Genomic DNA, 25515 nt, shown 5'->3' with positions numbered 1-25515 from the left:
CTCTCTGAGAATTTACAGAGAACAGTGCCTTCTAGGCATTAAATCAGATACAGAAGAAAGCAGAGAGCTGGATTTGAGTTGGCAAAACAACAGAATATTTTCTTTAAGAAGAAAACAGGAGACTAAAGATCTATTGGGCGTCCTCATGGGGATCACAGAGAAGCTGGGAACAGAGGATGAGAAGTGAAGCCTGTGTGGCAAGGGGACCACCCCACTGCCCCAGCGCAGCCCAGGTGCCTGCCATCCACTCACTGGACTTTGGAAGAGACTTTGAGGCGCCGCACGCCCGCGGTCGGGAACTGCCTGGAGTTGATGTAGGAGACCTTCTGCAGGGCGCGGTTGATGTTCCCGATGTCGTCACCTTCCATCACCAGGACGGACTGCGAGGGGTTGAAGTGATACTGGAAAACAGCAGGAGGTATCACAGGAGAGAATGGCCAACAAGGAACCCAGTCCCTGGGGACCCTCCATCGCCATGGGAAGGCCATGGAGGCCAGCACAGGCATCTCCCGCAGCAGCAGCTGTGTGCACAGAAGGCTGTTTTAACGCCCCCTGGTGGCCTTCAGGACCCTCCCCTTTGAGGTCCCCAAGGATTATAAACATCCCTAGGATGGAATTCTGAAATTCCAGTCACGGTGCTCCTGCAGCTCAGTCCTCCGTGGGTGGCCCATGCTCTGTGCTTCTGTGGGGTCCTGACCAGAAACCTTCAGCCCTTGGATTGTCCATCCCTCAGCCAACAACCCAGAAACTCGGGGCTTCAACTCCTTTCGCTGTTCTTGTCTTTGCCTTGGACTGCTCTTCAGTTCGCCCTGCACTCACTCCCTGGCCCATGCCCCACCATCTTAGCTTCCGATCTTAAAGCTCTTTTTTTTAGTTAATGGCTTTCCTTCTCTCAGATTTGGTTCTCGGTCTTGCTTGCTTGGTGCTAAACTCTGGTTTCCCATGAACTTTACTCACGTGCTGTTAATACACCTGACTATTGCCCGAGGTTTCTTATCTATTCGTTCCCTTCTGAGTCCCTGGTATCCCATACTTGGTGAGGGCCCAGGGGCACCATGTTCCTCACTGAGTCATGTGGGTCCTCAACTTCTGCTGCTCTACGAAACCCCTACCAGTTACTCTTCTTTGAATGGAACATGGAGAACCGCTTTAGTACTGGCCCGAGTTAGTGATCTTGACATACTTCTGAGCAAGAATTATTAGGAACTGCTATTAATAAGATGTCAGGAACATACCTGTGGATTTGGCTTATGTATCCAATGCTCATGTGATAGGAAAGAGGGGCATGAATCTATTTTTATGTACCTACTTAGCAACAATTATTTATTTTTCGACTAGATAGTATATCCACATGGTTCAAATGTATATGTGTGCTAAGTGAATGTGTCCATCTCATTTTTATCTCCTACCCTTCTTATCCTATAGGCAACCCAATCTTATCCTATAGGCAACCATGGTTATATTAATTTCTTAGTGACAACTCCATTATTCATAATTAGTTGCTTCCACTCCCAGTGAGAGGCTTATACATGCCTGTCCTATTGTCACAGGCTTGATCATGTGACTTAGGGCACCCTTCCCTGCTGGATATACATTTTTGCCCTGTTGCACTCAGTAGTGGTCACATGATCACTTGCTTGGCCACCAAAATGTGGGCAGAGTATTGTTTGCTTGGTATCCATGTGGAAGATTTAGCAACCAGTTCATGGTTTGGCTGTCACTTTCCCTCTGCCATGAAACCTGAAAGGTTCCTTAGGGTCTGGTCCATCAGCCTGGGTCTCACAGTGAGGGTGCTATGAATCAGAGCTGCAACCCATCTATAATAGACATGCAGTATGAACAATAAAAAATAGTTGTCATATAAACCACTGAAAATTGTTAAGTCATTTGTTACTGCAGCATAACTTAGCTGACTTAGTGTGAGAGAAAAATAAACTTTTAAGCCTTAAGCCATAGAGATTTTGGAGTCATTTTCTACTGCAATCACATAGCCCATTGGAGGAATCCGGCCCTTCCCGGGCATGATTCTCACTTCCCCAGGGCTATGTGGCATCCCTGGAAGATAACAGGCTGTGTGGACGGCCATCCCCCAGTTCCCGCACACACTACAGACGGAGTACAACTCTGGACAATGTACTTCTCCTTTCTGGATTTTATTTCCTCATTTAAAATAATGAGGATATTAATATCTACCTGCCTGGGGCTTAAATGAGATAACGCATATAAAGTGTCAATTTATGGTAGATTTTGTCATAATTCTTAGTGTTGTAATTATTTCTGCACTGAGTCTTTGCCTGTGCTGGTTCCCTTGCCTTCGCTGCTCATCTTTCCCCACGATCCAGTTCCCTCCTGTACCGAAAGCCCTGAGCAGGGTCTCTCTGAGCCGTGACATCTGTCACAAGCAGCACTCCCTGTGCTGGATGCAGGGGCCCCTGGCCTCGTGCAGGTGACGCTGCAGTCAGCTCCGGCCGGCTTCTCTCTTGCCCCGGATGGCTCACTAGCTGCCCTGCACTGGCGAGTCATTCTACAGCAGCTCTGAGTGCTCGCAAATCACCAGATTCAGACTTGAGCAGATTCAAGGTCATTCTTCTAAAAACACTACCATGTTCCCTCAGGTTTTTCTGCCCCTTCACCATCCCTGCTATGGTATAGTAGAGTTGCCATTTGTCTGTCTGTCTGCTGCCCCCAGCATCTGTGAGTACCTCGAGGGTAGGGTCTACTGACTTTTTCAGCATCAGCACAGGGTCTAGCACATGACAGGCATGAAGCAAGCTGATGACCCTGCAAAGAAGGCCAATGTCTGAGCCTTGCATCAGGGCTGAACAGGAAAATCAAGCAGTTCTTCCAGAGGGATGGGTAGCCAGTAACCCGGGCAATCAGCAGCGGGCACATTCCCACTGTGACCACCTCAGGAGAGGATGGGTTAGGGGATGTGCTGGATCTCCAGGTAATACCTTAGCCTGGTTGCCAGAGCATCCCAAGGATGGCTACAGGGTCTAGCCATCAACATAGTTCTTGCAGGATCAATACAGCCTTCTATTAAACAGGTGTTTTTTGGTTTGTTTGTTTTTAAACTGCAATGTTCACAGCCCTGTGGCATGGCTGAGGTTGGTCTCTAGTTGTGTGGGATATAAGGTGATATTGGCATCATCATAGGGGCAGGAGATTGCTTCCTGGGGACCCAGCAAAGGGTGACAGCATTTTCACTGTGCCCTGGGAAGCTGTGCTGTAACCACAGTGATTCCTTTCTTTAAGCCAAGAAGCTGCTACACAGATGGCCTTTGCAGAGTGGTCAGCTCCGAGGGTTGGCTTGTGTCATCAGCCACTCAGCAGGATGGGACATGGGTGAAATTCTTGCTCAAAGTCTTGGCCTGTTCTTCGATGAAAGGGCTTGGCAATCTAGGCACCTTGTCAGTCCCTTGGACACCTGCCAGCCTCTCTGGGCTGGGCCAGATTTGCCATGTTAGAGACTCCTCTGTGACAACTGTCAGCCAGGCTTACTTTTCAAAAGAAGTTGGGGAAGCAGCAACACCAAGTGCAAGGCCAGCCCAGGTGGAGAAGGAAACTGTGATTTTTGTGAGCCTATTTATTAGGTTTGCTAGGGGAATCTATATCTGTATCTATGTCTATATCTATATCTATATCTATATCTATATCTATATCTATATCTATGTCTATGTCTATGTCTATGTCTATGTCTATGTCTATGTCTATGTCTATGTCTATGTCTATGTCTATGATGTCTATGTCTATATCTATATCTATCATCTATATCTATCATCTATATCTACATCTAATATCATCTATATATATAACATCTATATTTATACCTATATCTATATCTCATCTATATCTATGTCTATATCCATATCTGTATATCTATTTCTCATCTATATGTATATCTCTGCTTTATCTAATATATAAATATGTATAAAAAGATATACATAAAATTCAGTTATTACAACATCTTTGCAAAATGTTAAGTCCATTTTCACATGAGGGAAGTGGGGCTTAAAGGATAGAGCACCTTGCCCGAGGTCAGGCAGCTAGGAAATATCCACACTATGATTTGAACCAAGGATTGTCTTGTTCCAAAGTTCCTGCTCAGTCCCACTCCTCCACACTGTGCAAATGACAAACTGCAGCACTTATGCTATAGAAATCAGAGCGGGGCATTCTTCAGGAAGGTGGCTATTCCACAGGGTCTTGAATGGGTACAAGACAGCAGCCACCCAACCATTTAAGGACTCTGGACAAGCTGGAAAGATACTCAGAAATGCGCATGATCCAGGGGAAAACAAGCAAAAAAGAGAAAGTGAGCGGGGCTCTGTGAGCTCACAGGAAGCCTCCTTGATCCCTGGAGGACTTCGCTTCTTTCAAGTAACCAGAGAGGAGGGAGGGGACCAGGATTTGCTAAAGAAAATGATAGTCACTATTCAGAAACAAACTGAGGGATAAATGGAGGGAGGTCAGGCAGGCAGGGTGTTTTAATAATTTTAAGAATGCATTTTAATCTGAGTTTGGACAAGTCCCTGAGCCCCAATCTCCTTATTTCTGAAATGGGGTCATACTATTTAATTTGTTGTGAGGAGTAGGGATAATGAACTTAAAAGAGTCCCAGTGGGTGCACTGTAAATTGTGTGCCTCATGATTAGCTTCTCACGCAGTGCTCCAGTTCTCGATAGCTGCGTCCTGAGGGTGTAAAAGGATCCTCTGCACCGACTGGTTATGAGCAGACGGTATCCTGGAAAGTCGGATTAGCCGCCCCCATCTCCACAGCTTTCTGTGCCACTTAGCTCAGCGCCTCCTCTTTTCATGGGCTCTGAGCTATAGAGAAGTTGTAAGGTTCTCAATGTGTAAGCCTAAGGTGTGTGGCTTTCAGGTTCAACATCTTTGGTGCATTTGTCCTGTAGTGCTTGGAATTGGGAAACTGCGCCCCCACAGGGTGATCTGGGGCAAGGAAGACCCACTTGGGGCCAGGGAGCAAATCCAGAATCCAGCAGGGAGGGATTGCAGGACGGATTTCTGCATCACTGGCCTGACGAAACACCGAGGAAACAACACAAAGGGTAGGTCAAGGATCAAACCCCAGGCTCTGCACACTAGGATATGTGTGTGAAATGTGCCGTGAGGGGCTTGCCTGGACCAGCTGCCCTAAAACAGACTGACTTTCCACTAGAGGCAGTCCTGTGAGTTTCTTTCAGTGGCAGGCGATTATCTATTGAAGCACCTCTGTGTGTGTGTGTGGTGTTTAATGCACGTTAAACAATGTTCTGGAAAGCCATTCTTGCCTAACCGTGTGTGTTCTACCATCATCTCCCTCTGACCCAGTCTCCAGAATGAGCATCCTGAACCCCACACAGGCCCAGATCATGTTCCCTTGCCCAGAGTACTTCATGGCTGCCTGCTACCGACAGAAAAAAAAAGTGAACACCTAAACATAGTTAACAAGGCTCCATGACCTGGCCTCTGCCTACCTCTCTGGTTATACTTTCTACCTTTGGTCCTGCAATTCGGGCACTTATAACACTAGCCCTGGAGTCCTGTGTGCACTGCGGGGCTCCTCAGACCTCTGCCATCACTCAGGCCTTTGGCTCTGCCTAGAGTGACCGCCTGCCCTCTCCCCCTTCTGTACCCTGCCTTTTTCCTGGCTGGTTCCTACCCATCCCAAAACATTCTGCTCAGACTTTGCCTCCTCCAAGGAGCCTTCCCTAACTGCCATTCCCCCAGGTTCTGAGGCTCTGAAGCAGGATTGAGCTCCCTGAAGATGAAAAGCTTGGGACATTCATTTTTATGCCCCTCTAAGCCCGGAACTGAATACATGGATGTCCATGGACTGTTTTGTGACTCGACCTTGACTTAGAAAAGCAAGATGTGCTCAGGTCACTAACCCCTCCAGTCTGCAATGCATCAGAGCTGCACAAGCCCCATGCAGCTTCCATCAGAGGGCTCTCTGTTCCAGGGCTGCCTCCTCCCGGGGCAGGAGAAGCAGGCCAGGGAGGGAGGGCAGGGCAGAGCTCCCCAGGCAGCACTGGGTGGGATGGGAGCTGGGCTGGGAAACTTCTGCTCTGGTCACACCCTCCTTGGGAAATGACTAAGAAGGCAAACTGCAGAGTGTCGACGCCTCAGGAGGCTGTCTAATGCCCCCAGAGGCAGAGGGAAGCCCACCTGCCTTCCAGAGAGGAGGCTATGGGGCTGCCTGCTCCGACGAGTCCGTTGTGATTGAGTCATGGCTCCCATGATGTTTATCCTGCTCTTTGCTCAGGACCCCAGAGCCTTCGTGCTGGCAGGTGCTACTGAGGTCCAGGTGAGGCCAGACCACCCCTGCTCGTCGGGGAGACGCTTGCTGAGGCTCAGTGGACCACGCCCTGCCCTCCCCTCCCCTCAGGAGGAGCTTTCCTCAGAATGCAGCTTTGTCTCTCCTGGATTATTCAAATGTTTGTATTTTGCATGATCAAAATCCTGAATCTGTTTACACTCTCTTTGATGGCCAGAGATTGCTCAAGGCTCAATCTATGCGGCACCTAAACAAAGAAAGACCCAGCAACCTCCACATCTGCTTTTTAATTCTACCTCAAGGGGACTGACCTTCCTTTCTAATTTGTATCTTACATGGTCCAAATTTTTTAGTTGTCAAAATATCTTGGAGTGTATTCCTGCATGCTGCTTCAGTTCCTTTAGGGGAGTAAACAACAAAGCAGCTCACCAACCGACGAAGAGTTGAAATATAATGACTCCCTCCAGGTAGACATTGAACATGGGCCTGCTTTTGGGTAGGGAACTGATTATCCATCCACAGGGCTTCATCTAGGAATTTCAGGAGATGGAAGCAGGTGTCCTCATGGAGTCACAGTCACTAATCTTCCCCCTGTGGCAGCACCTTTGCCGTGACACCATCTCTGTGCAACTGGACAGGAAAGGCCTCCATTTCCCAGAGTGTGCTGGCCCCAGGCAGCCTCCTTCTCATAAATCTCATTGCAGGTGATGCTGGCCCCTTCCTTACCTTTATTCCTTGGCCGAGGCTTTCCAGGGAATTAATATCCAGCCCTTCCTTGCAGGCCTGCAGGCAGGAAATCACCTTCTGACTGTCCATTTTCCCGGGGCGGATGGTGAGACTGGCCAGGCTGCCGTGGAAGAACTGGGCAAACCGCGGCTTGGCGACTTCGCCTCCTGAAAGATGAAGAAGCGCGGCTGTTTGCCCTTGGAGGTGGGGTGTGAAACACCACTGCAAGGCACCACCTGGCTATGGAGCCAAGGACACAGGGACCGTGTCTCCTAAATCTGAACTTTCCCTTCCAGGTGGTGAGCTTGGTGGCCAGACTCTCAACAAGAGGATGTTATATGCCGGCCAAGACCTTGGCACTCCCAGCTGCACCTGCCTTAAGAATCCTGGAATTTCTGAATTTTTAAATAGTGACTTTCAGAGACACAAATGGTTTTAAAAGGCAGGAAGGCCCTACTGATTAAAAATAGGTGGAACGAGGAAGCTCCCATTGATTGAAAGCCTGCTCTGTGCAAGGCTGTGTGCTAGAGACTTCCCCTGAGTAAGTCTGCGAAGACTGTATCATTGTTTCCAACTGACATCTGAAGAATTTTGAGACTCAGAAGGCTGGGGGACTTGCCCCAGGACACACAGCTAAACTCTGGAGCTGGTACTCCAGTCCTGGCCTGTCTGACTCCAAAGCTGCCATTTCTCCCCTATGTTCCACTAAGGTTAGCAGGCACTGGAGGAATCCCAGGAACCCCACACCCATGGGCCCTCGCTCTCTCAAAATGAGTTGACTTCACATCAGCTCAAATCCAGGTTCTTTGGCTTATGAGGATGTCCTTGATTCTGCCTACCTCTGACTTTCTTCTCCTGTTTTCTGTTCCTTACTCACTGAGCTGAGTCCTATCTGAGCTGGGGTCCACTTCCCAGCACATGAAATTGTCCAATGTGGCTTGTGTTGCAAAGCCAGACTGGGAGTTGCCTCCTTGTATTTTCTCCGTGGTTTTCCAAATCAGCTCTCCCCGCTAACGTCCATGCGAATCCTCACCTCTCCTGGGGGGCCTTCCCCACTGGCTTCCCTGAACACAGACCCCTTCTGTCTCTGGGCAGCTTCTCCAACACACTTAGCCTTGATCTTGCACTTTCATTTGTTCAGAGAAGAAGCAGGACATATAGGTCAGACTTTAGCTGTGCAATTCCCTGAGGTTTTGTTGTGCTCTGAGCCTCTGCTTGCTGGGAGGGGTCATGTGTGTGTTGTGCCTCCTGGCTCTCCATTGCTCGCTCCGCAGGCTCTGCAGCCTCCCCAGTGCCCCTCAGCTCCTGCGATCCAGGGCCAGCACCCCCCAGTGTGCTCCAGTGAGATACCTCCTTGTGAACAACTCTCCCAACACCACAGAGGGTAGACCTCGAAGGGGTTCTGCTCAACTAACACCACAGCGACTTCTCTGCCCTTCGGTGAGCTGTGCTGTGTCAGAAGGATCTCCCTTGGGTGCCCTATCTCAGCCCTGTGGGAGTGTGTGCTCCTGACACCTGCATTCCTATATTCTTTAGTGTTCTCTCTACTTCTTAATAGCCAATCTTTCCTTTTTCCAATTCTATTCTACAGTTCATAATTCTTTCTGTTTTACTGTTCAAATTACTGTGTTGTTTCTCTCTACTGTTTGGGTCCAAACTGCTACACCCTCTATGTTTGCACACAGACTTTTGCTCACACCCATTCCTCCTCATACTGAGATACCACCTTCAAACTGTGTAGTTACAGATGAGCTTCAGGCTTAGAGAGAAGTAAGTGACCCAAGGCCACAAAAGTAGGAAGTGGTGAACTGTGTGCCTCAGAGTGTGAGTATATCCATCCAGGCAGGGGACCAGCAGGGGCATCCTGGTGGTACTGGCCAGCCCAGTCAGTGAGGCCTGGAGAGAGCCCCTAGGGCATGTCACCTAGCTCCACTCACCTGCTCACTCAGCAGCTCCATCCTTAAAGACCAAACTTTGCAACTCTTTTGGATGCTAAGACATTTTCCTACACCCTATTTTCTCTCAGCAAATCACTCACGTTTTATATTTTTGATTCAGAAATACCAGATCTGTGATGTACTCTATTTATCAGTGATGCAGCTCCAGGAAATCAATCCAATTAGCATTTTGCAATAGGAGGCCAGCATAAAATGTGAAATATATTTGCACTCAGGGGTTGTTATGATGCAGGGTTTTAAAATATAATGGATACATTGAAAATCTCTTTCTTTTATTATCTAGCCCAGAGTGTCTGCATATACCACATGGCTCCTCTGTTAACATTTAGATATAAACATGTTCATGAATTATTTTAAGAAAAAAATAACCTGATTTCTAATACAAAGAACCTTCTCTAAATCTTTGCGAAGATGATTTTGGATTCCTGAGGCTAGACCTGCACACATTTTAAAAGCATTTGCTGCATGCCTAGCCTTCTGTGAGATTCAGTTAATTATAAGATGTGGCCCATGCTCTCAGGAGCTTACATTTAGTTGGGTGAATAAAGTATAGAAAGTGGGAAAATGTAAAAGAGGAAATTGCCAATACAATAGCTATTCCAAGGCAGAGCGTGATTAATTTTCAAACAAGTGATACAGATAATGTGGCCAATAGATCACAGGGAAAAAAGTAACAGCCATCACTTATGAGGTCCTTCAAACAAGGTGAATTCTTTCATACGCTATTTTATTTAATCCTTAAGTGGTAAGATAGTACTTTGAGATCTTAGCCTCTACTCTTTTAATTTCTTCCCTCCAGCCTCCATATCTGGCAGTGCTCATTGCTACAGGGAGGACTGTAGTGGGGAGAAGAGCAGGCTGGGCTTGAAACTGAGTCTCTTCTCCAGTTTCATTTCCAGAAGCCTAAACTCTTAAGAGGGTGGGGGAGGTCTGGGTATGGGTCAACATTTGGGGGAAAATAGAGGAAGAAACTCTGGAATCCCCCAGACTAAGAAATGATTCCCCAGACTGGGTGTGTGTGGAGGAAAGTGAGACAACAGAGATGCAGAGTGAGGACACATGAGCCTGTCACCTGGGCTGTGCCCTGGCAGGGGTGTGTGATGTTGGGAGGGAATGCAGGCCTGAGCATCTGGATGGATGAACAGCTGGTCTTACAGAGAGAGCTTGAGGAGCAGGGGAGGTATTTCTATGCCCTAAGTAAGGTAAGGAGACACCGAGAGAGCTGCCAGTGCTGAAGGACCATTAGTGACTGAGGACCAGATAGGTGAGCACCATTTGGAGGTCTCCTCAACACCCTAACATCATGTAAATCCCCCTGAAATCAGCTGGCACCCTAAGGAAATTCCAAATCTGCTAAGGTTAAGTCTCCCCACTCAGATGGAATAGGGCCTTGAAATGAACCTAAGATGGATGTGAAAAAGCTAATCTTTTTCTTTGTGACCTCAGATTCTTCCTTGCTGCACTTACAACTCCTTTTACATATGATGTTTTCCAAGTTAGATTACTTGTCCAAGGCCATGCAGCCAGAACTTAGTGAAGTCTAGATTCAAACTCTGACCGTGTTTGCTCCCAAGCCTTTGACTTGCAGGCCACACAATGAGATGTGGCTGGGAGGGTTCCAGGGGGATTTCTTAGAGGCTGCTTGATGAAGATGGGGACAGGCTGGGACTGACACACTGCTGGGAGAGTGTCTAATTACACTGGGTTCTGTGGACACTGTATGAGTTCAACAGCAACTCCCAATGATTTGTGCCAAGTCTGCTGAGAAACATGGTTGTCTTGAAAAGTAGCAGCATTTGGCAAATGTGATTTAACACAGCCTGTGTTCTTCTGAGTCAGAGTATGCACTAGGAATGAATTTCCCTTCTGCTTTCTTTCAAGTGAGAGGTGGGGCCCACTCACCCTAAAAGGAGCTTCAGTAATGCCCACTTTCCTTTAAGTATGAGTAAAAGCTCAGTGCATACGAATGTACTAGGTTCTCCTTCTGCAAAATGTGTGCAGATGCTGCGGGCCTTTTCTTTCCTGCTGTCATTCCCATGGCTAGTTAGTTTGAGAAACACACGGAAAGGATGGGGGGCCACGTTCCCCCTTGCTTGAGTCAGATGCTGCTCTGTGCATGGCTGGCTGATGGGGATGCCTCTCAATGAACACAATTTCATGGATGGTTGGGTATCAATTTTGAGCAATGCAAATGGTGAGGCCATCTGAAATCTTGCTTTCTCTCATTTTCTCATTTCAGCAATAGAGACATCCACGGAAGGCAAGGACTAAGTGAAGTGTGTAATAGACCCCCATAAGCTGCAGCTTTAAAATTGCCCACATGACCCCAGAGGGTTGCAACTGTGGGTTGCAGGTGACTTGTGGATATCGATGATATGTCATCATGGACGGGCAAGACACATTCTCAGCAAGCTTTCGCAACTCCTCAATTTTTATGTATCCATCTCTCTAAGCTTTCCAGCAAATATTTATATAGCATGTTCTAAGTGTGCAAAACATACAGCTTATGGATGACCTCAACGTTAGCTCTCTGGGAACCTAAATTCATGGAGTTGGAAGGGCCCTCAAATATCACCAGTATATCTCCTTCATCTTCCAGATAAAGAACTGAGGAGCATGGAAGCAAGACACAGTTTTCAAAGACCCAGAGTGGATAAAGCACCAGCAGTGAGGGTCTGGAATGTTCCTCTTCTGACACCAAACTTCTCTTTCCACACTCAACCGTGGGACCTGATGGGCCTGTGTTTACCTTTAGCCCTCAGCGTGACTTTGTATGATCTGTGGGAAAAATGCCCAGAAAGTTTGGGCAAATGATTTGACCTCAGATTCCAGAATCCTCTGGCCTTCCTTACTTGGCTGTGGAACACCTAGGAACAGAGGTGATGTAGCAGCATAAGTAAAGGTGGGGACTCTGGTGGCACAGATGTGGGTGCAAATCTGAGTTCTCTGTGCCCTTACCAAGGTACTGGTCTTCCCTAAGCTTCAGTTTTCTCATCAGCAAAATGGGAATTGTAATCATACCCACACTGTTTTAGGGATGTTTAAGGAAAAGCTGCAAAGAGGTCAGCACAGAGCAGGTGCTCAAAGGCGGCTGCTAGTTTGAGTGGCGTCAAGAGCCAAGGAACTCCAAGAAAGGACTGTGACACGCCAGTCTCTCTGTCGCTCTTTCCAGGGGCCTCTTTCTCTCCCTCTCTTTGTTTTTCCTCTCTGGTGCGTCTTTCAGAGAAGCTAAAATGACACTGTTTTTGCTCTGAGACCCTTGCCAAATTTCCTAATTGATATAGTCTTCAGAATAAGACACAAAGCTAGACTTATAGCCCAGCTCTATTGTGTTTCCAGGCACGAATCACTGAATTTTAAAGCTGATTTAATCTGTGCTGCCTTTAAACCAGTGCCCAATCATGTCGAATTAACTCCGGAGCTTAGAACAATTTTTCCCAGATTTTTAAAATACAGACAATGCTAAGAACACCCTGTTAATCATTCCTGTGTGTCGGACCACGCGCCATACACTTTCTGAAAGCAGCCTGGAAAATGGGATGTAAGTAAACAAATATTAATTATTGACCTTCTCTATGTCCTGGACCAGGGGGAAAGGTGAAGAGGAGAGAATCCATGAGAGCAGACGGCCCTTGCCTTCTGCACACTCATGACCTAGTAGGGGATGGAGACCTGCACTAATAACTCCATGATATGCTTTCCAAAGAGTGTTCCAGGAACACTATTTCACAAAGAGCGAGTTCAACAGTGAGATAAGATTAAGAAATTTAGCTTAAGTAATGCCAAACAGATGGCTTTATTGGTGGGCTTTTGAGGGCTTTTAATAAGCTAACATGCATCGTGACTCTCCACAGTGCTGGTGTGGGGACGGTTTATGCAGTTTCCCAAACTAGACTTTGGCCTCCTTGTGGAAGGGGCCTCCGGTGGCACTGGAGCCTCATAAAGCTGTCTTTGGGAAATGCCACCTGAACGTGAGGCAGACTATGCTAGCACGTGCCCTCTTCTTCCAGAGCACAGACCCTCAGGAGGCAGAATGATTTCAACACAGACTTTATTAAGAGAATTTGTACTAAATTAGACCAAGCTTATTAAATAAAGGCATGCACTTTACTGTCTGCACTCATTGTAGTCTGGCAGAAAATGACCTGGAGATTTATACCAGCTCTCAGGGCCACATGTGGCTCCAGTTCTCCTCTGGCTGTGGATCACATGCTATCGGCTACTGCAACTCTGGAGGTTATTTCTGCCTTTTTACCCCTTTTTGGACCTTCCCAAAGCCACAGTGGGGGTGCTGTAGCTGTCCCTCAACAGATTCTAATCTATAGAAGCACCCCTTCTCTATCTCCTGCGACTCTATGTGTTAAGTGGGGGTAGGACTCAGGGAGGCGAGGAGCCAGGGTAGAGAGCCTGCCCTATCCGAGACCACGGGGCTATCATGGCCAGGCAAGGGCAAAGCTGGGCTCTCCAGGAACACGGTGGCTCAGGATGCAGGAGAGTCCCCAGGAGAGGCAGGAATGATTTGGTCACTAGGGACAGAGCATGAGTAGGGGCGCCCGTGATGAGATGGAGCTACCAAGAATAGGTGAGGGTCAGGCAGGAAGCAGGGTAGTGGCTTCTGGAGGGGGTGCCATGTGTCATCGTTTTTTAAAAAGCACTCTTGCCCAGGTGCCATATACAATAGATAAAACAGAGCTGCTCTGGCTGTAGTGGGAGAGGTGCCCTGAAGTGTCGCCTGCCGGGGCATCTCTCTCAAACCCTGGGGGCCCTGGTCCGGCACAGTCAGCAGCCTTCCTGAGTCACCCCCATGGATGGCTGGGTTAGAGGACCCGGTGACTGGGCCCAGTTAACAGGTCCTGGGGCAAAGCAGAAGTGAGGGTACAATTGTTATTATTTATGAGTAGAACTTGAATTGTTGTTAGAAATGGATGAGTAGGAGACCTCAGGGAAAGAATAAATCAGTTGGTCTTCTACAGAGTCTTCTCTCATGGCATGGCCCAGAAAGAGACAAGGAAGCTGGCATTTGCTTAACGGCAGCAGTTTCTGAGTCATTGCAGACCGTGTGGCCACGGAGGAGGGTCTGATTCCTGAGAACCTGTGGCACTGAGCGCAGAGGGGGTGCAAGGCGGTGTGCATTGGTCACACAGAGAAAGGAGGACTCTTGTGATGTGAGATCCATCCTGACTGCAATTTATCTACAATTAAGGCACACTACATGCTCTAGGCTGTACTGGTGACATTTCTTAAGTGTAAATGAGCTTTCAATTTGTTTTAATTACTAGAGAAATATCAATGAAAATGAAGGTCCACTGATTACTTTGGCTTTTAAATTCACTAGAAGGACACAGTAGGCTAATTGGGCTGCAGAGCACTGCCCAGCAACAGGGCTAGAGCCAGTTTTCAGGAACACCCAACAAGCAGCTGCTATCCAATTATTTTCCATCCCCATTGTTAAACCCCAACTGGACATTTCACAAATGGGAGCTAGTTCCCTTGTCAACCTCAAAAGCACCTGAAAAACTCCCCACAATTGCAGGCCTAATTGGAGGTCCACACAGAGGACTTATAGTATGTATATAAGTGGACTTTGGAAGCTTTAGAAACATGCTGAGATAAGGGGCTACACTGTAGGCCATTAACTTCACAGCACCATGTCCTATTGAAAGAGCTTTTGATGTGTCCTTCCAAGACAAAATGTGGCTCCAAGGAGGATGTAAGTATTCATGCGAATCCAAGCTCCTTAACAAGGCAGCATGGCGTCCTATGGTCTGGTCTCAACTCCTTTCCCCAGCTTCTTCTCCGCTCATTCTGATCCATGTACTTTCCAGGGAAAAGGCACCCTGAGCATGACTGCATCAAGCTTCCCTGCCATGGCATACACTGTTGCTTTCCTTATCTCTCTAGTGAACTCCTGTTCATCCTACAAAGCCCAATTTTAAAGATACAAAGGATTTTCTCCCATGCTGAAAATATATTAACCCATATCGTCTCCAAGGCACAAAATATGCTTGATCATGTTCTTGCTTATACCGCAAAATCTTATCTTCCAACAGTTGACTTCTGACTATTCTTGAGCCTCAATGACCTTCTTTCTGATCTATAGATGGAGCTGAGAGGGCAGGTCTGTGTGTGAGTTTTAGTCTGGGGGAAGGGGATAAAAGTCATTGCATGCAAGGAGTCACTGGAGGCTGCAGTCACAGAAGCCATAGTGTACCAAGATCTTGAAAAGTGTCTGCCGTGTTGGGTTTAAGTGCAAGGAGCATAGAGTGGAAGGAGGCCACAGATGTTTTCAAATTTATACTTGCATTTGACTCAAACATGTCAAGCACACTCCATGTGCCCAGCACCTAACTCATAACAAGCTTGTGAATTAGATATCACTCTAGTTTTATGGGTAAAAAAATAAAAGCTCAAGGAAGTTAGAATTCTGCTGGGTCCACACAGCTGGTAAATGGCAGAGCTGGGATTTGGATTTGACTCAAACTCAAATTTTTCTATCTCCAAAGCCTAAACTGTGTTTCGTTTTGTTCTGTTTTGTCTTGTTTTATTTTGTGGAGGGCCACTTAAGGTAGTATATGGCAGGGGATTAGCAAAGGGCATGCAAAGATCCTGTGGCTTTTTGGTTTCAGAGTTGTCAGATGTGTCAGAAAGTAAAGGGTTTATAGTGTTTGTTTCAATATACACCAGCTCCTGCATTTTCCTAAACATGCAGTTACATCAACTCAATGATCAACTAGCCACAGGGGCAATGGGCCACAGTGAAAGGAGGACATGCTTTGAAGACACAGGGCCAGGCTGATTTTACTGGGTGACTTTGGATAAGCTACTTCACCTCTCAGAGCCTCAGTTTCTTCATCTACAAGCTGTGACTAACAGCACTTTCTGACATGACTGTAGACATCCCATGTATGTAAAGAGTCTCTTTGCAACATTGGCTTTTCAAGTATCCACCAAGAAATGACATTAAGGCACTTCCACTCACACTTAATTGGCCAAAGCACGTCACCTGTCACCTGACTACACCTAACTCCAACAAAAAGTGGGCCTAGCGTCTATCTGGGAAGAGCAAAGAAATACTCAGTGAATAGCCTACTAGTCATTCTTCCTCTCACATTCTTGTAAGATAAACATATACTTTGGTTTAATGTTTGAAAACATTTTTGCAGAATAGCTTTTAAATAAATTGTAATCAGATATAATATGAGAGCTGCTATTTCTGAAGTGACAATTTTATCTTCAGATGTGGCCTAAGGTACTGCAGAAGGAAACACCTCACAGAGAATGGATTCCAGGTCCGCAGACAACCCTCCCCACCTTAGGGCAGGGGCCTGTACAGCATCTGCTCAAAGGGATTTCGGAATTGCGATGGACCAAGGACTGCCGCATGTCTCAAATTCTCCCTCTTTCTTAGTGGAAGTATATTTTAGTTGTTCTGTCTCATTCCACTGTTGCATTGTGTGTGTGTGTGTGTGTGTGTGTGGCGAGTGTGTGTGTATTCTTTCTACCAGTGTATATCTAGATCAAGGGAAGCCACATCTACATTGGGTGTAGAGCCTCCTATGTAACTCACTGGGAATTACTCAGAAAACCTGGGCATTGAGCTGGGAGCCAGTAAGAGGTGGGATTTTTGGGTTGCCTCATTTAGGAGAGGATGGTTGTATATATTTTTTTATGTGGGAAGGACAGTTAAACAAATACCTGTTGACTAGATGAATAGTCTGGGATGTTCATTAGTGTTATTCAAAAAATATGTTTAATTTTTCTTCCAGCCAAGTTACAAATTTCACTTCCCTGTCATTAGGTGTGGTCATATGACTTGTTTTGGCCAATATAATGTGAGTAAAAATGATTTTGTCACTTGTAGGTGAAAACTTTAAGAGCTTGCACACCATTTATCATGCTTTCTTTTTCTTCTTTCTCAGTATCCAGCAACGCGGCTGCTATGTCTGCTTGGGATCAATGGAGAGCCTCTACTGATTTACAGTGGACATGAGGCAAGAATTATTTTAAGCAACTGAGAATTGGGGCTTGCTTGTCACTGCAGTACAACTTAGCCTATTTTGATTCAAAGAGATCATATTAATTCTCTATGAAATCACTTTTTATCTCTGTGGGGTTGTTTCCCTACCCAGTGAGCATGAAAATAGGCAGAATTGGTTGTAACGGGCCTTGTAGAATTGGGGGCAGATTTCCGGTGCAGGCTAGGGTGACAGGAATCAAGATGTGGTCTCTGAGGGCCTCTAAGGAAAGTCATGGTTAGGTTCATGGTGAGGACATGAATTAGGACCCTCTTTTATTATGGGAAGTATCCAGACTATGTTCCAAAATATCCACTGGCTGGCTGTGGTGCTGGTTGGGGCACTGAGCCACACCAGAGGGCCACTGCTCTTGCACTGCTGAGTTCAGTGACTAATAATTCCTGTGAAACCTCTGAATTAGTGCCTTGCTATACTAATTAGTTTCATGGACTCTTGCCAGATGACACAGTCTTTCTCGATATCCCAGGGAATTCTGCCGAACTGAGGAAACTCTTATCAAGTTCTATTGAAATGTTTATTGAACTTCTTACTATCATGTGACACATGTCAGACATCAAGGAGGTGACCTCAGCTCAAAAACACATTTTCTTCCCTTGCCTCATTTGTGCTTTATTTCCTTCCTGGGTTTTGTATTCTTGCTGCTCCCAGGGCTGCACTATGGCACTTATTCCATCTTCTCTTGCATGGGCCTTCGGAACTCACTCTCTGTCCCAGATAGGCCTATATCTCCTCTAGTTCACCCTATGGTTGGCTGGTCCTCTGAAAGCATATTCTTATACCATAACCCACCTCTCCCTTCAGTCCTCTCTGGTAAATGGTCAAAGTCACAAACCTTAGTAACTTTCACAGAGTCCATCAACATGAGGTTGGATCATCTCAAAGGACTAATTTGCTTATTTGGGGAGTATGTTCCTTCCCCTCTGCTCTCTCATTGGTACTTCAAAGAACCACAGCCCTTAAGGGAGCAAAAACAGAGTCCAATGGATCTGAGTAAGAGAAAGATGATTGGATTTTCAGGCATTCCTGCTCCTTGGAGAGCTGGTTTTCCTGATTCCAAACAGAAGATTAGCCTGGGTTTGTGCATTGAAGGAAAGGAAGTGAGGAGGGAGCAGAGAGCTTTGAGTGGGAAGACTACAAGGAGTCTCTGTCCTTAGTGATCAGGGAAGGGGCTTAGAGCTGAGCTGAACTTGAGAGTGGCCTCATGCCTGTGGGAAATTCATCGCCCACAGCCCTGCATATTTGTGAGTTCCCAGAGGGTTGGGGGCTTGGACAACTTGTGTGGGGATAAAGGAAAATCTTTGGCTTCTGACCAGTGTGGCGCTTAACAGAACCAACTGACTATTTTGATACAGGAATCTGTACTCAGCCTTTTCTTATTCATAGCCCCAGTCTGAAACTGGACAAGGTTCCAGAACAATAAAATGCATTAGCAAGTCAGAGGCAACCATGGAACTGCTTCTGTTGATCTAAAATCAAAATCTGGTTTCAAGCCAAGTGTTTTATTCCTACACAAGCTTAGTGTCTGGACAGACACTTCTTTTATCAGTACCCTTCAAGGGCTGCATGCAGATGGGCCAGGGAGAAGGGCTTGAGTTAGGGTTACCTTGCCAACACGCGCCGACCGTCAGTTGCATGGCTATGTGAGACGGATGAATGGGCCAATCGTTGGTCACCAGGTATGGTTCATATGTTGCTCCATCCATGTATAAGGTAACCACGGGGAACTCCACGTTGATGACATAGTAATGCCACTCTTTGTCACAGATCTAGAGAAAAGAAAGAGAAGCAACACTTAAAATTGAATATGCAATGAAACATCAAACAGGCTTTTATCCTAATTACGAAAGGTGGAGAAGGCATTTTTGGGTCAACAGTTTTTATTGCAATGAACATAGTGATTGACACACTTAGGGCTGGGAACCAAAACTGAGCCCCAAAGGATGGGTAGAAACATTGGGGGCTAGGAGGGAGTCACAGTTCCTGACCTCAAGGGACTGAACTCCCACAGCATGATCCAAAATATTAAATCAAGACTGGGTGTCTTGGGAAGAGAGATGGGAAGCATAAAAGAAAGCCTGAGGCATGGCGCTCCCCTCCCGTCAATCCCCAAGTGAGCGCCTTGGGAGTGACGTTAGACTCCCTTCCACACTCCCTCTCCCTGTAACCCCTCTGCGCCCTGTGGAGTCCATCTCCGAATGTCTCTCATCTGTAGCCTCTTGTCTCCATGGCCCCTGCCATCTGTGGCGGCAGAGACAGATGAGTTCTGCGTGAAGGTGACCCCAAGGTGAGGGCATCAAAGCCCTCCCTACATCCCACAATGGATTAAACGCGCTGTTTCTCATGAATAGATAACACCAACAGGGATGCTAAATGATCTTTTCCCTTTCATTTTGCAGTAAGAATTTTTTCCTTAATGTTCTTTTTATATTGTCCTATCTCATGTCTCAGAAAATTGCTCCTTTTGAAGCCCATTAGCCTGATAAAGCCTGATGAATATTTTAGGGGTCCACAGAAGATAAGCAGAAGGGGCCCAGGCAGATGTCTCTAAAGTCCTGTTTCACTCTACTGACTGTGAGCTCAGTGCCTGCGACAGCTCACTTAGAGGTCCTGACCCAATTGACTCTGTCCTCCTGCTCGATGCCCCCCATCCTGGCCACTGCCACCACCTTCCTGGGACCATCCTCTGGAGCATGACTTCCCTGTTGAATCCCTGTGCCAGCTGCCCCTACAGCACCCCAAATCTGCTTAAGCTGGTTGGAGGATGGTGCTCTGGCTCCCTTTCTTTCATAACACCTGAAACATTTTTGTAAGACAGTACAAAATATTCCAAGGAAGAAATAAAATAATTCCATAGCTCAAGAAGAGCAGTGGCCCCTCTCATATCATAACTTTCCAGGGCACCCCGCCCCAGCTTTTCTGAATTGTGAACAGCAGTCCCGTGGCGGCCTGCATAAAAACAGTGACCTTGGACTCTGAGGCCCGTGTTTTTGGATTTCCCATTTCATTAGCATACCCAAGACTCCCAGTATCCCCACGGTATCCACCTGTAATAACTTTCCAACTTTGCTGGAAAATGGACCTTTTCTATTTATAGCATTCCTGTAAACGCCCCAAGAAACAACAGCTGGGAAAGGTCTGTTTGCATCACACTGCATATACAGTTTGAAAGTTTGCTAGTTTTACTTAACATCAGCATTAAAATGCCTTCACCACCTTCATTTTAGGTGGCTGTATAATATGAATATACTATAATATATTTAAATATTCTCCGATTATCAGGTATTCATATGTACCTGCAATTATAAATGATGCTGTAATGAATTTCTTTGTGCATAAATATTTGTCTGCATTTCTGATTATATCCACAGGAAAGATTCCTGGGAGTGAAATTACTGGGTTGGAGGTATTTTGAAGGCTCTTGACAGGTACTGTCAAACTTTTTTTTCTGCCAAGGGTTGTGCCTATTTAGACTCCTGCCCTCAGAGAGCTCATGCATTGAACCCTTACAAGCAGTAAAAAATATAAAATCCTGGCAATCTGGAAGGGAATACATTTTATCTTATTTTATGTAGGTCACAAAAGATGACAAGAATGATTGTATCCAAGGTCAAAAGGGAAGGGCCTCTGGGAATCCGAAGCAGCCTGAGTTAAGACTCTGAGGTGTGAATGATTAGAAACGTCCCAGTCAGCTTCTAATTGGGCATCCAAACAGGCTTTTAGCCCAGCCGAGGTTTATGCCTGCAGACTTCTCGCACCAAGTAATCTATGAAGGCAGCTAAAGGAACCGCCTAATTAGGGTTTCATAAATGTGCATCTATGATCAAGAAGAAACCTGCATTGACTCTCGGCTAGAACTGCAGGGACAAACTGCAGCTGAAAAATGACCAAGCCGGGAACAGGCAAAAATAAATGTCAATGCAGAGCTCAGTCCGGAAAGAAGGGGATTCGGCAAAGTGAGCTTCCCGGGCGGAGAGAACTTTAACTCCCGCTGTTCGTGAATCACTGGAGAATGCAGCCACACCGAGCATGTCCAGAGTCACCCCGATGCCCAGAGCCTCAGCGCTTGGGACACCTGCGGGTGTGCTTCTAGGTGGGCGGCGGCTGCTGCCTGGCGGGCGAGTGGGTCAGACACCGGAGGCCCAGGGACAGATGGGGAGGAGTCTCAGCAGGGACACTGTCAAAGGAGGGCTGGGCTGGGAGTAGGCTGGTGCTCTAAGGTGAGTCAGGGCCAGGGAAGCCTCCCTCCAGAGGGAAGGAGCAGGCTAGGTGACAGAGGGGTTGGCCCAAATGTCCTCTAAGTGCCACATTGGAAGTTCTGAGTTGGTTTCCCCAGTAAACCAGGTACTTCAGTCGTCAAGCCAGGACACTGGGCATTGCTTTGGACTCCCTGACCCTTTCTCTCCCTCCAGTTAATTTACTGCCAAGTTCTGATGGTGCTTCTCTGGTCCATTTTCACCTCTCCATCCTCACTCTTACTCAGGACTGACAGTGAGGACCAGAGAGGGGTAAGGCTGAGGGTGTGCCTGGGACAAGCTATTGCAAAGTGGAAAGCATTTGGTCAGGGGCAGGGGACTGCTTGTAGCAGGGGGACGGATGGTGAGAAAGCTTTGGGATGAGTGTGGGTGGAACAGCGTGGGCAGCCTGCTCGTGACTGGCTGCCGTGGGCTGGAGGGAGCCACAGAATGAGGTGGGCGGGGCAGCAAAGGAGGGTCTGGAGGGTGTCCATGCAGGTCAGGCCTGTGTGATGGGCTGGGTGTCACACCTACTTTAGAGATTTCTGGGGAATAATGCTCTGGACTTTGGGGAATTAACAGAAACTTCCTCATTCGTGGTTCCTTCACCTGTAAAGTGACGATATTAATCATATCTATATTATAGGCTGATGTGTCAATCAAGCTAAAATAAACCACACACAATACTTAGCACATATTTTCAGCCTGAGCAGAAATGGAAACTCCTTTCTTTTTCCAAATACATTTAGATGCTAGATAAAATGTAACAACAATAAAACAAAATAAGATAAAAATAAGAGAACTAGGAAAAGAAATCCTTAGATATAAAAAACAAACAAAAGAAAAAACTGAAGCTACATCTGAGAGTTGAAAGAGTGGCCACTTGAGGAGCTGTGGCCCACCCTATACAGCAAGGGTTTCAAAGCCCATGGGGATGAGGAGTGGGACTCAGGTCCTCTGTGCAAGAAAAGCCAGAGTGGGCGTGTATGTCTGCACAAAGCCCACAGCTGAAGCCAGGTCCGGGGACAGCCACCGAGGAATTCAGGAAGTAAGCCAGCCAGCCAGCCTGGAACGCGTGTCCGTGCATTGGGTCCGAAGGCACCAGCCCACATGGTGCGGAAATCCAGAATGCAGAAATAGTGTAAAAATGTGTCCCTGAGGTCCTTAGGGAGTCCAGCAAAAACATACCCCAAACCTCTCCCTAGAGATGTCCCCCAAACCCAGGGCCTGAGCAGGATAATTCCTGTTGGAGATGAGCTCAGAGTAAAAACTGACGAAACAAAGAGGAAATGGCTCTTTGCGTGTGTGAGAATGAACAGATAGGACAAGTGATCGAAGTCACACTCCAGGACTGACAGAAAATGGAGCAATTCAAAAGGGAGTGGGGGAGGGCGGGTTTGAAAGGAACCAATACAAATTCTGGAAATAAAAGGCCATTGTTGAAATAGAAACAGATCGATAGGTTAAATATAGACTGGAAAGCTGAAAGCAGAATTAGGAAACTGGAAGATAAATGAGATTATAACAAAATGAACAATTTGATAAAGTAGTTAAGAGAGAGGGGTCTTATGGAAGGACACATTCCAGCAAACACCCTGTGGGATGTGTGAGGTGGAGGTGAGCTGGTAGAGAGTATGGGCTGGGACCCCGAGGACGTTGTGTGCCTGCTAAGGAGTGTATGACTATTTTAGTGCCTTGTGTTCTAGAAAGACATTCTTTACTTCAACAGCCTTATCAGGTGTGAAATTCAGGTGACAGTGCACACAGAGAGTTATGTAAGCCCCTGTCCCATGGGGTATATTTGAAGGTTAGGCCCAAAGTGAACTTTGTTTCCAGAAATGGAGAGCTATTGAACCAGGAGATTGAAACCATGCAAATCGGGTTCTTGCAGCAGACCTGCAAGGCTGTTTGGCCTCAGGCCACTGTTTTGGAACATTAGAAAGATGCGGTTTTTGTTAATGCCAAGATCAACTTCATGCCAAAGCAAAGATGCCAGTCTTATTTGCAAATCTATTTAAGATCTTCCCAGGAGGTCGACTGTACTTCCGAACTGGCAGGGAGAAGTACAGTGCATTTTCAGCGGAAGGTGGTGATGACAGCTCAGAAAGCACCCGCTGGGCCTTCTGTCAAAAAGCAATTGCTGACTCTGAGCGGCGGAGCAGGAAACATGAAAGGTAGACTGTATCAGAGAGACCACCCTATTTGCAGTTTGGTTGAGCAATGTTTGGGCAAATCCCCAAAACAATCCTGGAAAGCTGGCCTTGAAATTTGTGCAGTTTGCACAAGAATTGCTAGCACCCGGGATTTAAACTCACCCATGGGGAGAGAAAACACACCTGTATCACATGCACTGAGGATACGCCTGGTACCTTGGCACCGTGCTGATTTTTGCCTTTGCTGTCAGCTTACTGCACCAGCTGGTTTATCCTTCCCACCACTGCCTTTAAACGACAGCCAGCTCTTCCATCTCCACCCTTGGATGACACCCTGGGACGACTTCTCAACTTCCAGCTCTTCTGATGGTCTAATTTTCATATATTAAAAAGTGTACTTCAGCCCAGCCGGGTGTGGCTCGGTGGTTGAGCATCGACCTGGGATCCAGGAGGTTGCTGTTCGATTCCCAGTCAGGGCACGTGCCCAGGTTGTGGGCTCGATCCCCAGCATGAGGTGTGCAGGAGGCAGCTGATCAATGACTCTCTCATCATTGATGTTTTTATCTCTCTCTCTCCCTCTCCCTTCCTCTCTCCGAAATCAATACAGGTATATTTAAAAAAATGTACTTCAATTAGTCTTTCATTCAAGTCAAAGCTTCTCTTGTTCAGCCTGGAGCTGATCTGCAAAGTCTGCAAAGCCCCATGGAGGTAGGTAGATGGGGTTGACATGGGAGGCAGAAGTTAGGGCAGAAAGTCTGCTCTCAGTGGAGTGGGGGTGGTCCCTGTCTCCCTGGGGAGACGAGGTCCCTCACCAGTTATCACTTTGGAAAGTATTCTCTTCAGACCCTTTCAGGCTTCTTTCCCAACTGGAGTTTTGTCACACATTTCCTGCAAGCTGTACCGTGAACAAAGGTGTCCAGGGTCAAAATGCTTGGAAAAAGCTCACTTAACAGAATTAAATAGGTTTACATCAGCTAGACATCTTGGAGCAGTTGTTCTCAACGTGTGATTTCTGAACCCGGAACGGCAGTGTCAGAGAGTGCCAGATTCTTCATCTGTAAAACTGTCAGCACACTTATGTTGCAGGAAGATTTGTTTATCCAATGGATAGTTACTGGTAGCAATTATAGGTCAGGAGTTATTGTAGGTGTTGAGTGTATAAAGTGAGCAAAAATAGGTGCAGTTCCTTCACTAAGGGAATATAGACAGAAAATCAAAAGCTCACATAAGCAAATGTAACTTTATATTCGAAAGAAATACTGTGAAGGGGAGGTAGGCAGGAGCCCATCCTTGGGAGATCTGACCTGCTTCTGGAGATCAGGAAGTGATGGGGAAGGAAAGGCGGCAGGTGAAGGGGCCAGTGTGGGTAAGAACATTCGAGACAGAGGATCTGTGCAGGCAATGGCCCTGCGGCTGGAACACTGAGGGCTAAGGCAGGGTTTGGGATATGGTGGGCAGAGGATCTGGCACAGCAGGTGCCAGGGAAGCATCAGCCTCTGTCTTTTTCCCAGCCCTGCTGCTGCCAGCATGCTCTCAGGTGCACCCCAAACTTCCTGCCCCCAGATTAGTCTTCCTATCTACTCAGACTGGGCTCTGTGCTGCTCCAAATTTGTGGGGATCCCCATTCCCCACATACAAAGTGCTCACTCCTCGGCTCAACCCTAGAGAGGGGCTATAGTTCAACACCAAGGCTCTGGAGCCAGGCCTCCCAGGTTCAAGTTCTGATTTGACCACTTCCTGGCTGTGTGATCTTAGGCAAGTCACATGCCCTTTCTGTGCCTCAGTTCCTTCCTCTACAAAATGGAAGTGATAACAGTAATTATCTCATAGAGTTGTGGGGATTAAATGAGTTAGTACATGTACAACACTTAGAATAGTGCCTGATACAGTGAGTGTTCATAAAATGTAGATGCTGCTAATGGTATTGTGCCTGCCCCTTATTAGCCTCAATTACTTACGTTGCTCTTGGCATGAGCTTTCTGTTTTCCCCCCATTCAGCCAGGACCTGCCCAAACAACGTGTCTGTGTCTCTCCCTACCACGTCATCTGGGCTACTTCGGCTGTGCCAGCTGGCACCATCCTCTGTCCACCCCACCCTCCTCAGCCCCTCACAACGCTCAAGACACAAATGGA

General features: G+C 46.9%; 1 protein-coding gene across 1 annotated transcript in view; it reads right to left on the bottom strand.

Moving 5' to 3' along the window:
• Positions 1 to 25515, bottom strand: part of CLSTN2 (calsyntenin 2) — a 492496-nt gene that overhangs the window by 18675 nt on the left and 448306 nt on the right. Inside the window, exons 9-11 of the mRNA XM_087824962.1 lie at positions 18601 to 18763; positions 7004 to 7170; positions 253 to 401 (exon numbers count right to left, since the gene is read on the bottom strand). Of these exons, the coding sequence (XP_087681088.1) occupies positions 253 to 401; positions 7004 to 7170; positions 18601 to 18763 (479 nt within the window). The remainder of the gene's footprint in view (positions 1 to 252; positions 402 to 7003; positions 7171 to 18600; positions 18764 to 25515) is intronic.

Source organism: Miniopterus natalensis, chromosome 15 (assembly GCF_054644295.1).
Source record: "Miniopterus natalensis isolate mMinNat1 chromosome 15, mMinNat1.hap1, whole genome shotgun sequence".
Classification (NCBI taxonomy): domain Eukaryota; kingdom Metazoa; phylum Chordata; class Mammalia; order Chiroptera; family Miniopteridae; genus Miniopterus; species Miniopterus natalensis.
This window is presented reverse-complemented; position numbering and strand designations above follow the sequence as displayed.